This window comes from Anoplophora glabripennis, unplaced genomic scaffold (genome assembly GCF_000390285.2).
Source record: "Anoplophora glabripennis isolate ALB-LARVAE unplaced genomic scaffold, Agla_2.0 scaffold883, whole genome shotgun sequence".
Taxonomy (NCBI): domain Eukaryota; kingdom Metazoa; phylum Arthropoda; class Insecta; order Coleoptera; family Cerambycidae; genus Anoplophora; species Anoplophora glabripennis.
The window spans coordinates 83714-99718 of record NW_019416976.1 but is presented as its reverse complement, the minus strand read 5'-3'; the positions used below and the strand labels follow the sequence as shown (position 1 = coordinate 99718).

Sequence of the window (16005 nt, the reverse complement as noted above, 5' to 3'; positions counted from 1 at the left end):
TAATTGCATTACACCACGTATTACGTACTATACTTTACCTACGACCACTACTGTAAATACTTAAAAACACACCGTCTGCGATCAATGTAAGATTCCTATTACGTACGGTAAAAAAATCGCACAGTTTTCCTAGCAACCGCCTAGCAACGGCCAATACAATACTGTTTGTATTGATCGTTGCTAGGCGGTTGCTAGGAAAACTGTACGATTTTTTTACCAAGCTGTGCGTTTTTTTTACCGTACGACGTAATAGGAATCTTGCATTGATTCCAGACGGTGTGTTTTTAAGTATTTAAAGTAGTGGTCGTACTAATTACGCACTCATAGAATTACGCACTCGCCGCTACGCGGCGTCGTGCGTAACTTTTCCATTCGTGCGTAAAATGCTTTTTACAACACTTATTACGTAATATACTATTCCTCACTTATTTGTTTAATAGAAAAGTTAGCTAATAAAAGTTTTTGACTCACGAGATGAGAGATGTCTTGTATTATGTTCCTTTAGACAATTTTACAATAATCTCGCGGATAGGACTTTTTTAGAGTTTCTGTTTTATTTTCGCTAATTTTCCTGGTGTATATAGAAAATGCAATACCTACTTAAATAGCCACTTACTCCTTATACTATTTATATTATTTATAACCTCTTCTATTTGTTCTTTTATTTGTATTTTTCTTTGTTGTTGTTGCAATTGTTGATGTTGTTATATTTTAATTATAGACTTATCGCATCCTATTATTAGGAAAATACCTATTGGATTGGATGTATTTTAAATAAACAAATCTTTCTAAACATTTAGATCATCAGCATGGCGTGAATTTGTACTGCTTAACTTTAGCGACAAAATCATTTATAAGTATAATAGACAGCAGAGACCCTAAATTAGATCCTTGTGGCATTCCAACCTGACAATCAGATGTGGTACATGTCAAAGTCACTGTAGATATTTTTTCAACAAGGACATGAATAAAATGAATGTTTACATACAGTGTGTCACGGAAAAAGTGTAAGAATCTTCATCAACTTTTTAGTTTGCTTTTTAAATGTGCGTAGTTTGGAAGTTCCCTTGTTAGACTGTTTCTGTACCGCGTATAATCCATTTCCTTTCATTCATTTTTCATTTTCGACTTCAGTCGCGCGTCTTATTGTTAAGTAAACATCTAAAACCGTCCATTTCCCGTCTATATCGTCTTTCTACATGGTCCCGCACTTTTCGACGCTCTGCCAACTGCCGTAAAAATGTACCGGTGTTTAAATTTACGACCTCTCAGAAGCCGCAAGTGGGTCTCTCTCGTGGCTAATAGGGCGGTTCAAGAGGTGCGAACGGCGGCAGGGCACATATTTGCCAAGGGCGGCTGTCCCTTATATCACCTTCGCTGGTCGCCCCTAAGGAATTTATTGGGGCAATTAAAGCCGCTCTTGTCGCTACAAATATATATCGGCGGTTTTTTGTCGGTTGCGCCCCGTTGGCCATGGGCGGAGGCGAGGGCGGATAAGTGCGAAATATTTAAGGGGGTGGTTGCCGAAGTTATTTTGGGAAAAAATTCATATAAACGTAGGTCGAAATATGCTTCGTTTTCGAGATATAGTTCGAGTGTTTAAATTTAAATTTTTTATTTATTGACTCGAAATTTGGCGGTTGTATTTTATTTAGAAATACTGACAGCAACCAACAAGATAATGTATCAGTAGAAATTAAAAATACGCAACGTGCGATAAAATATGTTTATTTTTTGCTCTAAACCGGTGTATCCTACGAAAAAAATTGAAGAGACCAATTTCATTCAGAATTGATTTCAAAAAAAAATTACCAAAACGGGAAAAGTCGGTGGCGTACCATTTGTTTTATTAAAAAATGTTGTGTCATCCTCGCACGAACGCCACTGGTGCAAGTAGAAATATTCGGATCACGCCAAAAAATGCACATTTATCCTTCCAATGCGTTTTTCAAATTTCAAGTCAATGTCTTTAAAACTGAAATAATTAATAAAAATAAATAAAAAAATTAAAATTTAAACACTTTGTATCTCGGAAACGAAGCATATTTCGACCTACTTTTATATGGACTTTTTTCACAAAATAACTTAAGCAAACACCCCCTAAAATATTACGCACTTATTTACAAATACCCTGTATGAGAACACCCTACATTTCATTGCTTTTAAAGACAAAAACTTATCTCTTTTAATCAAAATTATTTGGAGGTACTATTTTATGTTTTGCTAGACTGATGACCAGGTTTTTGTGGTCCAATACATTATTTTTATAAAAAAAAAAATATGAACTTTTCATTAGAAATACGTTTTAAATACAATAAAAAAAGTTAAATTGTTACGCCAACGATTTTACTTAACTTTTAATAGTAACATTGTACTTCATATAGTATTTCTAAAAAAANGTTCCCTTCCAAACCATAAAATTTTATCGCTTTATGCGGTTGTTCTTTTTTATTGTTTACAGTTTTGAAACACACATAAAAATAAACAAAATGTCACCTATTTCAATAATTCCCTTACGAATATGATTCTCGAAGGAACACTTTTATTGATATTACAATTTTGAGAAACGATGGACATATTTACCTACAGGCAACTCGAAAATTGCAACGTACCCAGGAAAACCCAATATCCAATAATAATTGTAATAAGAAATAGTTTGCCATTAAAGAATTTTCACATTTTTACACTATTTTTATATAAAAACTGCGAACATAGCAAGTCAGTTTAGTTAATACAACTGCTATAGTTTATATTAGATTTTAACCGTTATAAAACTTATTAATTTCGGGCACGCCTCTGGTGTCAGCCCTACGCATAACTTCAACCATCCCTGCGAACATTTGTATTACGATGTCTGTATCAACAAGTAGCCAATTTTATTCCCGGTACTAATCAATTTATTAAGCAATATCTACGGTAAACTGAAACCCTTGTATTGGATTTTCATTAGGGTTGATTACAGGCAACGTGGGCGGTAATTTTCTCGAGTTCCGCTCGACTCGGGTTTAAAATGAAGCCGTTCAATGTTTCTAACACAACTACAAGACAACTACATTGTGCCATATTGTCTAATATATCAGTTATAGCCGCTTACAATGACGTGTGTTTATTTATCGGTGGATTTTAAATTATAACAACTTTGTAAATTGAGTTTCTTACTGAGAGACACCTCGTTTAATACGATTTTAATACTGAGATTTGAAAACACCAGAGATTGACTCTACACAACAATTTAGAAAAGTTTTTATATACTACGTATTTTTCTTGTAGGTCACTATAGCTACAGAGTTAGGAAAAGTTGTAACCAGAATGCAACTGGAGAGATCAGAAGTAGCTTTCTACGTATACACCAATGGAGATCATTATTTAAGGTACATCGAATGTTTTCTCAGTGTAGAAGTTTAATAAATGTATAATTTGATACGTCCTATATTTTCACGTTCATAATATTATGTTGATAACAACATAGAAATATTTGGGGTTTTACAACTGTTGATGATTCTTAATTTGTTCATTTTTTTTATTTTTCAACCCCTAAATAAGGGTGATTTTCATGTGTGTGATGCTCATTTTCATTTTTCATTATGAGTTTTTGGATATTTTTAGGGTTTTTCCTGTCGCCTCTGTCAAAGACTCTAAAATAGGCGGATTTTGCGCTCACTCTTTATTTTTTCATTCCTTTATTGCAACAATATGGTTGTTTATTTAAAAAAAAATTTGGACAGGATATAGTTAATACAATACGCAACATTGCCTTACTGTTAAAAATGTCACCGCCGTTCTTGGTACTGAAAACTCTAAATATTTAGAATTATTCAATTTTCGTGGCTGAAAACATACATAAGTATTGAATTTTCCAAACCAAGAGTGTTGTTCTAACCAAATTTGGACAGGACATAGCTAATACAATGCGAAACATCGCCTTGCTGTTGAAAATGTTGCCACAGCCGTTCTTGGTGGTGAAAATTCGAAATATTTGGAATTAAAGGTTATAACAAGCGTTCAAATAAAAACGTGGTCAAGTTGGTTCTGAAAATTTGGACATAGGGCGTAGCGTATAGCAAATGAACTTAAACGTCATCTGTCAAAGCGCTATATCGCCGCTNAAATATTTGGGGTTTTAGAAATGTTGAAGATTCTTAATTTGTTCACTTTTTTGTCTTTTCAACCCCTAAATAAGGGTGATTTTCGAAAATTTTCGAAAAACTGAAAGTGATGCTCATTTTCATTTTTCATTACGAGTTTTTGGATATTTTTAGGGTTTTTTCTGTCGCCTCTGTCAAAGACTCTAAAATAGGCGGATTTTGGGGTCACTCTTTATTTTTTCATTCCTTATTGCAACAACATGGTTGTTTATTTAAAAAATCTAAACCAAATTTGGACAGGATATAGTTAATACAATACACAACATTGCCTTATTGTTAAAAATGTAACCGCCGTTCTTGGTACTGAAAACTCTAAATATTTAGAATTATTCAATTTTCGTGGCTGAAAACATACATAGGTATTGAATTTTCCAAACCAAGAGAGTTGCTCTAGCCAAATTTGGACAGGACATAGCTAATACAATGCGAAACATCGCCTTGTTGTTGAAAATGTTGTCACAGCCGTTCTTGGTGGTGAAAATTCGAAATATTTGGAATTAAAGGTTATATTTAAATTGTCTCAGATATTTGCGGTTTTCTTACATTCTCAAGAATATTACGTTAAAAATATCCTTGATAAGCAAATATTAGTATTATTATTCAGTATTCTACAAGCATTAAGTATTTGCTAGACAAGAAAAATGCAAAATAATTATTGTAATGAAAATATTCTGAATTTATTTTATATCCATGGGACATTCGTCATGAATCAGAATTATTAAGAGCATTTCTATGATTTCTATTAGTAGGAAATTGCAAAAAATTATTGATTTATAGAAGAAGATTAAAAAGTATATATACCTAATTTAAACAAGTATATTTTCTGTAAAGTAACGACTGTTATAGATAGCTGCCTGCGTACGAGAGAAAAATATGTAGATGTAATAAAAATGTTGAATATTAGTATTTTTCAATTTAGTTCCCTTCCAAACCATAAAATTTTATCGCTTTATGCGGTTGTTCTTTTTTATTGTTTACAGTTTTGAAACACACATAAAAATAAACAAAATGCGCTTGTCACCTATTTCAATAATTCCCTTACGATTATGATTCTCGAAGGAACACTTTTATTGATATTACAATTTTGAGAAACGATGGACATATTTACCTACAGGCAACTCGAAAATTGCAACGTACCCAGGAAAACCCAATATCCAATAATAATTGTAATAAGAAATAGTTTGCCATTAAAGAATTTTCACATTTTTACACTATTTTTATATAAAAACTGCGAACATAGCAAGTCAGTTTAGTTAATACAACTGCTATAGTTTATATTAGATTTTAACCGTTATAAAACTTATTAATTTCGGGCACGCCTCTGGTGTCAGCCCTACGCATAACTTCAACCATCCCTGCGAACATTTGTATTACGATGTCTGTATCAACAAGTAGCCAATTTTATTCCCGGTACTAATCAATTTATTAAGCAATATCTACGGTAAACTGAAACCCTTGTATTGGATTTTCATTAGGGTTGATTACAGGCAACGTGGGCGGTAATTTTCTCGAGTTCCGCTCGACTCGGGTTTAAAATGAAGCCGTTCAATGTTTCTAACACAACTACAAGACAACTACATTGTGCCATATTGTCTAATATATCAGTTATAGCCGCTTACAATGACGTGTGTTTATTTATCGGTGGATTTTAAATTATAACAACTTTGTAAATTGAGTTTCTTACTGAGAGACACCTCGTTTAATACGATTTTAATACTGAGATTTGAAAACACAAGAGATTGACTCTACACAACAATTTAGAAAAGTTTTTATATACTACGTATTTTTCTTGTAGGTCACTATAGCTACAGAGTTAGGAAAAGTTGTAACCAGGATGCAACTGGAGAGATCAGAAGTAGCTTTCTACGTATACACCAATGGAGATCATTATTTAAGGTACATCGAATGTTTTCTCAGTGTAGAAGTTTAATGAATGTATAATTTGATATGTCCTACTGTTCCTATTTTTTTTTTTTTAATTGTAAACATTACAATCATTGCAAAAATTACTTTATTTTAATTTTCAGAACAGACCTAGACAAACGTTTCGAACTGACAAACGAGGCGCTAAAGAACATGAGCAGTTGGCCCTCTGTCATCATACAATTCGAAGGACAAAAAAAATTGTACCTCAACAAGAGCACCTTCCAACATGACCTGACAAAATTCAGGTAAATACACTAATATACAGGGTGGTCCGTTTTTCATGGCTCACCATTGGCATCTTGGAAACCGTAATATATACAGAGTGGCCAAATTATAAAAAAGTTGCGCCTTCCCAGGATCATGTAGTAGAATAAACCAAACCGATCAAAGATATCTGCTGATGTCACTGTCAAAATCCAATATAGCACCCATAAGAATAAAAAACAATTGAATGTTGCCTAACTGAAATTAGTGGCCGTAGAAATTTTTTTTCGACGAAAATGGTTTGCTCGTATCTTCTCATCCGCAAGTACCAAATTTCAGCTCTTTCTGTTGTGAAATAAGGACGCTAGGTGGCATTTTCTAAAATCGCTATTTTCAGGTTTTTCACAATATTTCAGGAACGGCAGCAGATATCTTTGATCTGTTTGGTTTATTTTAATGACTCTGAAGAGGCAGAACTTTTTTCTAATTTGAACCACCGTGTATATCTTATGGTTTCCCAGAAGCCAATGCAATGGTCAGCCATGAAAAACGGACCACATATTGTTAACAGGCACAGGCACTGATATTTTTTTATTATTAATAGAGAAACGTTAATAAAATCAGAAGAAAGTTCCATAACCGACGTCTTAACGTGGTACACGTCTGTTAACGCCGCCATGTTGGAACACCTGACCAATCAAATCAAAGAAACTGATAACAGTGGAGTGTGGAGGTATGTCATGGTTATCTGATCATAAAACAAAAAAAAGTAAGACAAAACACTGATCAACATTACAACGTCGTAAAAGATTAGCATAGGGGGCCCAAACTAGAACCTTGTGGCATACAATTGCAGTGTAGTTTAAGTTTTTACTAAATCTATTTCCAGGTATCTCTTGGCTTTCAAAAACCTGCTAAAGAGCATTGAGAGTACAGGGATAGCAAGCGTGTATGGAGTTAATTATTTTGGGAAGGGGTACTTGAAGCAGTCGAACTACATCGGATACATAACTCACGACGCCATAGCGAAGGATCTGTTGAACACCTCGCTGAATTACGTGCCACAGATGAAGAAGGAGTACAGGGCTTTGGCACATAACATGCCAAACTATGGAAATATCAAACGCAAGTAAGTCGGTGATGTGGTTCTAGGAAACTGTCATCATTTCAAATGCTGTTTTCATTATTAATAAACCAAAATAAATTGGGTTTAAATCTGTTGTAGGAACGACATAATACTGCGGAACATCACAAGGAAGCCGAATTACCAAGAAGCTTTGGAATACTTTGATTCGATGGCAACTTATACAGACGAACTCAGAAAAATCCAAAGAACATTGAGAGTTATAATCAAGTATGGGGAATTGATGAACAGACAGTATAATGCATTAAAAATTAGAACACCACACATTTTTTTTGCGGCACTCAACCAACCAGCAGTGTCAATAATTGAACTATTTTAATTCTCAGGCATTTCCAAAGCCTCCTAGATTAAAAAATATATATGAATTTAAAACTGTAAGCCTGTTTTAAATTGATAAAATTTGGTGTTTCAAACTCATTTTTGTAACTGAAGCTTTTTTAACAGGAATTATGTCAACGACAATCTTCATGACGCGGCTAACAGGGAAGCTGTGGGAATAGCGACCCTAGTACTGGTACTGGCAGTGTCTCCAGTCATCATTTGGTTAGTTAGGAACGCCGTTGCCACGATACAGGTCGGATAGAATTCAATACAACATTCGAAAAATACAGATTTTTATATTACCTATACCCTTTCTAGTTATACGCAGCCAACTTGGCGAAGAAAGCCAAAGAACTGAAGAGGGAGAAGAAGAAGAGCGACCTGCTTCTCTTTCAAATGTTGCCCCCTAGCGTCGCTGTACAACTCAAGCAGACCAGACAGGTAAGGTTATATTAAATTTCTCTTAGAGACTATTTTTTTTTCAACATATTTTCTTTCCATCATTTAGGTACCTGCCGAATACTACGCATCAGTCACAGTTTATTTTAGCGACATTGTAGGTTTTACCGAAATAGCCGCCGTTAGCACGCCATTGGAGGTAAGTTGAAGCTGTGTCAAAGAATTGGTTTTAATATTTCTTTTACTATTAAAAAGATAATGTATTTCTACTGTAGGAATGAGAAACTGTAAATGCACATATATCCAATAATATGCACTATATCTCCAATGCCAAAACAGTGGACAGTAAAGGCATAAACAAATCAAACAACAATTATTCTTCTAGTCTCTATATTATTTTTATAAAGTCTTTATAGATCAGAAATTCGTCGGTTGTCTCTTCTGCCATTCATCTGAATATAATTAAGAATGTAATCAATAATTTTTCAAAATTTTTAACTTAAGCATACTTTCAGTGTAACTACCAGACATAAAACTTTAACTATAAACGGAAATACAGCGCAACAGAAAAAAGGGGTAAGAAATCGAGTATGACTAGCTGATTGGTTGAATTAAATGTAGCGTGCTACAGTCGAAGTTCTGTGAACGAAGCATAAGCCCGCACTAGCTCTATCTCTCTCGCATACGTCTGTGCGATTGCCGTTTATATAGGCAGAATGTCAGTTGGGAGAATCCAGTTTATAAGGTCTATGGGATAATTTCAACTTGTACATTGCACTGCACAGCCCTTTGTCCAGGCATGTTTCGACGTGTTTTGACGACCGAACTGATCAGAGAGTCATTTGATATTATAAATCGAATAGCGCTAACCACAATCATTGTTATTGTTTACTAATAAATTTACTATTTCAGTTTTGATCTATACATATTTTTAGGTTCCCTGTGTTCCATCATAGGATTCATAAGAGTTGTTCTTGTTTTTTTTTTATATTAGGTTATTTTAGTACTATTTAGCTTACAAATTTTTTATTCTGGGTACACAATTTGTAAAGTCAACAATAATTAAAATTTTTGATTAAATTCTTTTTTTATTTCTCTTTTTTACGATAATTTATTTATTATTGGGGTAATTTTACTCTAATTTTAGAAAAGTAGGTTTTTTGTGTTATAAACAAGATTATCTGCTTGTTTTTTGCGATAAATATATATAGGGCGTTCTGAGCACCCTTGCCACTACATTGTTTCCTTCACATTTCTTCTTAGGATTGATATTTTTGGAAAATTATTAGTTGTTTTAAAACAGCATACGATTTGCTTTAAAAAAAGGTATACTGGTTGCATGTCGCTAAAATGCACCGTTTTAGAGACAATAACGTTTAAAATAGCTACATAATAAGAATGAAAATAATACGTAGATTACAATAAATTATTAATTCAAAAGGTTAATGTTCTTATAACAATTGAAAACGTAAACATGACACTAAACATAGAAAAATATGACAACATGAAAGATCCTACAACATTTAAAAACAACAAAATAAAAAATAACCATTTAGACCTAAATGTAATAGCAAAAACAACTTTTCTTTTAAATTTGATTTTCCAAAAGACCGCCATTCGCTTCAATGAATTATTGACATCTCTTTAAGAAATTTCTTCTAACTGTTAAGAATGTCGGAAGAATATGCCTAATATAATTTGTTGCTGCCACAATTTGTTTCTGGTATTAATACCTAGTAGGGCTAGAATAAAAAAAAAATTCTCGACTTCTGTTGGTCGTAGGACAAAATTTTTTTTAAGATTCGTGAAAAAATGTCTGCTTTCAAATGACAATAATGCCATTCCCATTAAATTTCAACTATTAGAAAAAGATCTATATTTTTCGACCCGAAAAAAGAAGTAGATTTTTCGTATATTTCCAATTATTTTGCAAAAGCTATAAAATATTCTGCAATTTTACAAAAATGCAATTATTCTACTTGCCAAAAAAGTCTTTTTTCGTTTTAAAGATACCTATAGAATTTTAAAAAAATACGATTAGCCGTTTTCTTGCAATAACTAATATTAACCCAAGCAAATAAAATTTTTACTCGAAAAAATTCCTATCCGCGAAATTATTGTAAAATTGTCTAAAGGAACATAATACAAGACATCTCTCATCTCGTGAGTCAAAAAACTTTATTAGCTAACTTTTCTATTTAAACAAATGAGGAAAGCAGTTTTTTTCACTTCGCAGGGAAAACCATCAATTTTAGCGAAAAATGACTCTTAGACAGCTTGTAGGAAATAAAATTATCTACAAACTGAGACTTGTTAAATTAAAATCGGTTAATAAACAAAAAAGTTGTGCAGTAACAAACCGTGCGTTTTTCGCTTATAAACAATTTGATTAAAATTGTTGCTATTTATGCTACCTCATCGAAAATATATTCAATAGCTGGCAAAAATATACAAATTTAAAAAAAAGCACCCTCTACGACCAACAGGAGCCAAGATAAGAATTTTTTTTTTAAATAATCGTAGCGCAATTGTTTATAAACATTGACTTGAATTTTTCGCAAAATAAAGTTTATTGAAAAGAGAAGGCTTGGTAAGTAAAATGTCCGGCGTGGTGGTGGGGGAAGCTCGTCCAAGCGAGCAGCGCGCGCGAGAAAAGTGAAATCCAAAGTTCAAATTGATGCGCGCTGTAAAATTTTGCAATATCTCGGCTTCTATTCATCGTAGAAACTTATTTTTTTTAAAACTGGGTAGCTCGACGAAAAAATAACAATGAGTATATCTGATGGTTTTCCCTGCAAAGTGAAGAAACTGTTTTCCTCACTTATTTGTGTAAATAGAAAAGTTAGCTATTAAAATTTTTTGATTCGCGAGATGAGAGATGTCTTATATTATGTTCCTTTAGACAATTTTACAATAATCTCGCGGATAGGAATTTTTTCTAGTAAAAATTTTATTTGCCTGGTGTAATTCTGAAAGTTTCGTAAATAAGTCTTTTTTCGTTTTAAAGAAGTTTAAAAAAATATTATTTTTAGCCGTTCTTTTGCAATAACTAATATAGTTGTTTATCAATTGACATCTTACTGGGCTCAAAATTTTTGATATAAAAAGTTCTACAAATTCTAAAATGTTTAGTTTTTTAAATAAAGAAACTGTTTTTTGCGAACTTAGGACACCATTTTGAAAATGAAGCCCTAACATTCAGCTGGGATAAAGTTTAATGCTTACTGAACAAAATTTTGGCAAAAAAAAACGTATTTTCGACAATTTGACTGGCCTACTATCACAATGACTGACAGTAATATTTGTAGGTTGTTACTTTTCTTAACAAAATCTACAAGCAGTTCGACGCAAGGATAGAATGCTACGACGTCTACAAGGTGGAAACGATAGGGGACTCGTACATGGTGGCCTCTGGACTTCCGGTGAAAAATGGTTATCTATTTCCACCTACCACCGATTAAGCACTAACTTCAACAAATTAATTTTCTAGGAAACAAACACGTGACCGAGATTGCTAGCATGGCCCTAGACCTTCTGGCCGGTTCGAAACAGTTCAAAATCCCCCACAGGAAGTCGGAACGCCTCCAGATCCGATCTGGGGCCCACACGGGCCCGGTGGTTGCTGGTATAGTGGGTTCCAAGATGCCCAGGTACTGCTTGTTTGGGGACACCGTGAATACGGCGTCTCGAATGGAGTCTACAGGGGAAGGTAATGTCGAATTGCGAAGTAGAATCACAGCATATGTAAATCGGCAGTTTAAAATAGATAAAAATCGTAGTAAACGTTTCCCTTGGGGTCAGCGGGAAGGGGTAGATTTCATTTTTTTTCAGATGGTAAAATCTAGTGGATTTAAGTCGGGCGAGCAAGCTGGCCAATGAAGAGGTGCATCTGTATATCTGACAAGTACCTATTGCAGGTATCAGCAACATATTTTTTTATGTTTTTGACATCTTTTTAAGAAATTTCTTCTAACTGTTAAGAATATCGGAAGAATATGCCTAATTTGTTGCTGCCATTATTCTTTGCCACAATGCTTTTCTGATAACAGTAGGGCCAGAATAAAAAAAAATTTTGAAAAAATGTCAACTTTCAAATGGCAATAATGCCAATTTAGAAAATCGTAAAATCTTTATTTATTGTGCGATTTTAACCGAATAAGATGTAGAGCTTGATGAAGTTTGCTTTGTGAAGGAAAATGAGCTGATCCCACAAAATCCAAGGCGTGCTACGTCCGTTTTTAAGAGTAAAATTCTAATATTTCATATTAGGAACTTTTTGAGAAAAAATATATTTACGCCATTGGATTCAGGACCCTCCAAAATGGGCTGCTGTGGTGAAAGAATGGTTACACGAACATTTTGAGAATTGTTAGATAGGCAAAATAATCCTTTAATTGAGTGGCCGCCGATATCTCCGGACTTGAGACTATTAGATTTTTTTGGGGATTTATTAAAACAATAAAGTTTATAAATCAAGGCCACAAAGTGTACATGAACTACATGCTAGGATAATACAAGCCTGTGCAGACATTACCCCAAACCAAATACAAAAAATAATTACGAACGTAGGTACGTAAAAGAATTGAAAAGTGCATAGAAGTAAATGGTGGATCGATAGAAGAATATAATTATCTATATTATATTATTAATAGTTAATTATTGTGGATCGATAGAAGAATATAATTATCTATATTATATTATTAATAGTTAATTATTATAATACCACAATACTAGAGTTTAATTAATTTCATTTATTTGTTTTTGTTATGCTTCATGGACAACTTGATACGACAATAAATTAATGAAACAAAAGTACTTGTAAATTTTTGATTTGGCTATAAAATCGTTATTATTTAAAAATTTTTGATAAAATTTGGTATTGGCCCATTTTGGGGGGTCGTGAATCCAGTGGTGTAAATATATTTTTTCTCAAAAAATCCCTAATATGAAATATTAGAATTTTACTCCTAAAATCGGCCTTGGATTTTGTGAGATCACGCTCATTTTCTCTACACACTGAAAACTATATGCAGTCTACTAAGCGCGCTTATAACGATTACCGCTCATCTGAATTTGCTGGTTTTCATATGCTGTGGTAAAATTATTCGAAAACAATAATTTCTCGTTTTTAGCGTCTAAAATTCACATAAGCTTAGACATGAAGAACGCTTTAGACGCCATTGGAGGATATAGAATGGAGCACAGAGGGCTGGTTGAAGTTAAGGTACAATTACTAACTCACCATAATAAAACGTGACACCATAAGTTTAACCAGTTTTTTCTCAATTATCTAATACATACAGGATGTTACGTCTATACTTAAAAAAAATTGGATATTATTTTCTTTTGAAAGAATACTGGGGGTTTTACTCTTTAAGCTTATAAAGATGCAGTGTGTTAATTTCAATACTTGTCTAAGACAAATAAAAAAATATTACATTTAGCAAATCTACCATGATTTGCTAACAATTGAGTATCGATTATTTAACAATTTTAGTCTCACATTTTTAAAAACCTCGTTATTCTAAGTCAGTTAAGGTTACACATAGTCCAAGCATTGTATAGAAATGTTTGCAGAAATTATTACTTGGAAAAAAATATCGTATAGGAAATTAAATTTAAGTCGAGTTTATTTTTCTTTAAACTCGAGTCAAAGTATCGCGCATCGCTGTAAAATGTTATTTGCGTCCTCTAGTTTATTTTTTAATTAAAAAAAATATCTCGACACCAGAAGATCGTAGAAAAACTTTTTTTTAAATTCGTGAAAAAATATCAGAAAGTCATTTTTCTACAAAACTGTTAAAAGTGGGCTTTTTAATTGTCTGTGAAAAAGCCCACTTTTAACAGTTTTGTAGAAAAAATAGTGTATGTTATACGTGTTAAAAGTGATTTTATTTTGTTCGTGAAGTTAAAAAACTCGCTACGCTCGTTATTTAATCATCTTCACTCACAAAATAAAATCTTACTTTTAATCATAAATAGCTATTAATAACAATTGAAATAATTATTTGAAAAAAAAAACGTGCCTAAAAAAGGAACAACTTTTTCAGTCATTTTTTATTCTCAAAATTAATATTATCGTAAAAATTATTTAATAGCATGGTAACACAACTCTTTACGAAGAAAATAAACCGAAAATCGTTACTGTGGGGCCATCCGCTGAGAAGATCTAGACAATTTTCCACGTCTTTTTTTTCAAAAAAAATTAGTATTTTTAAATTTGTCAAAAAAGTACTTTTTTGCCTTGCTGCACCCTATACTTACAGTAAATAGCAAGCATGGAAAACCCGATTTTTAACGACTTTTTTTATATATACATATCTCGAAAAATAATAAAGCAATCGATAGGTACATATAAAAAATCAGTCGATAGATCTTTTTAAAACCTACAACTTTCTCCTTTAACATTTTTTTATCGAAGCTATAGTTTTTTAGTTATTTAAGAAAAACCGTATTTTGCAAATTTGCGAATTTTTTTGTCCCTGTTGGCCATTTTGGATCAAGTTTAAAGATAAAGAGACCCAACTTAAAAATCAATTTCCTATAGGGTCATATTTTTTCCAGGTAATAATTCCTGCAAATTTAACATTAGGCCGTCACAGAATGCTTGGAGTGAGCCATCAATTTCCTCATATTTTACAGTAATAAACAAATTAATGTTTAAAAATGGGTGGTTATCAAGGAACACCTTATAAGCTAACAAGATCTATGATTACAACACATCCAAAAATCGAATGACACCTTCAGAAAAATCTTGTCTCTAGTATATTCCATCACTTCAAAGACTGCTGCAATTGTCCACTTAACGAAAAACACTTCACTTAATACATAATTAGTTCCAAAATAGTAATTAAATACAAAATTTCCGATCATTTTTAAGTTTAAATGAAGAGTTTTTTAATACACGACGCCAGTAAACAACTTTCAAAACAAAACACATACGCGCCGCGTCGCCGCAATCTACTCTTAAGCAATATTTTTGACGAACATCCCTGGTTACTCTTAAGCAATTGTTTACGGACACGCTTTACTATTATTTGATATTATTTACAAAAAAAATTATTATCTCGCTATAACAGGGAAAGGGGCTCATGGACACCTATTGGCTCACTTGTAAGGAGGGAGGCGTAAATAAATCGGTCGAGATGGAAACTCCGTCGTATTTCCTGGTATGAAGTTGTATCGTCTTATTAACTTCACCCCTAAATTTTCTTGTTTTGTAGGAGGATGAGGATACCGAGCCAGTTTTTATAAAGAGACTGAGAAATGAAAGCTACTTTTAACAAATAGTTTAATAGAAGTAATGTAAATTTATTCTTATATTAGGTGTCGCATACCTAATTGTTTATAATACCTATAAAATAAGATGTTATAAGCAATTAATGTATATTATTTAGTTTTAAGTCAGTGTCATACATTCCAATGATGATATGAATGTGCTGTGTTATTTTTTATTTATTCTTGATGTACCTATTTAAAGACATTTTTACTAAATAATATTTATTTATATGTACAGAAAATCGTATTTTATGTAAAGCATTAGAAATTAGAGAAATAAACTTTTTTTTAAATAGAGCGAGTTTTTTTGTTTCCTTAAACTAACTTTTTAATAGAGATTTACAAACAAAATAAAAAAGGAATCAATGCAAACTTCCAAAAATAACTATTTTGCAGCAGCCAAGTGACTGATTCCGTTTTTTATTTTCGATAAATTTGTTTATAATTTGTCTATATCATTAAACTCGCCATTATTCCATGGCTAGAAATTGGCCTCAATGATTTGGGATCGAGGGGGATTATCCCTCTTTATCCTGCCTCATCTCGTGTAGGCCTGGACAGCCTTCGTAGGTGGACCCCATCCGTCGT

General features: G+C 32.8%; 1 protein-coding gene across 1 annotated transcript in view; it reads left to right on the top strand.

Annotated features, from left to right (window-relative positions):
- Positions 1-15710, top strand: part of LOC108912758 — a 45206-nt gene extending 29496 nt beyond the window's left edge. Inside the window, exons 3-15 of the mRNA XM_018718137.2 lie at positions 5941-6041; positions 6173-6316; positions 6880-7008; positions 7165-7404; positions 7501-7629; positions 7864-7993; positions 8059-8181; positions 8249-8338; positions 11448-11571; positions 11630-11848; positions 13272-13363; positions 15219-15308; positions 15363-15710. Coding sequence (XP_018573653.1) covers positions 5941-6041; positions 6173-6316; positions 6880-7008; positions 7165-7404; positions 7501-7629; positions 7864-7993; positions 8059-8181; positions 8249-8338; positions 11448-11571; positions 11630-11848; positions 13272-13363; positions 15219-15308; positions 15363-15422 — 1671 coding nt within the window. The 3' untranslated portion in view covers positions 15423-15710. The remainder of the gene's footprint in view (positions 1-5940; positions 6042-6172; positions 6317-6879; positions 7009-7164; positions 7405-7500; positions 7630-7863; positions 7994-8058; positions 8182-8248; positions 8339-11447; positions 11572-11629; positions 11849-13271; positions 13364-15218; positions 15309-15362) is intronic.
- The last annotated feature ends 295 nt before the right edge of the window (positions 15711-16005 follow it).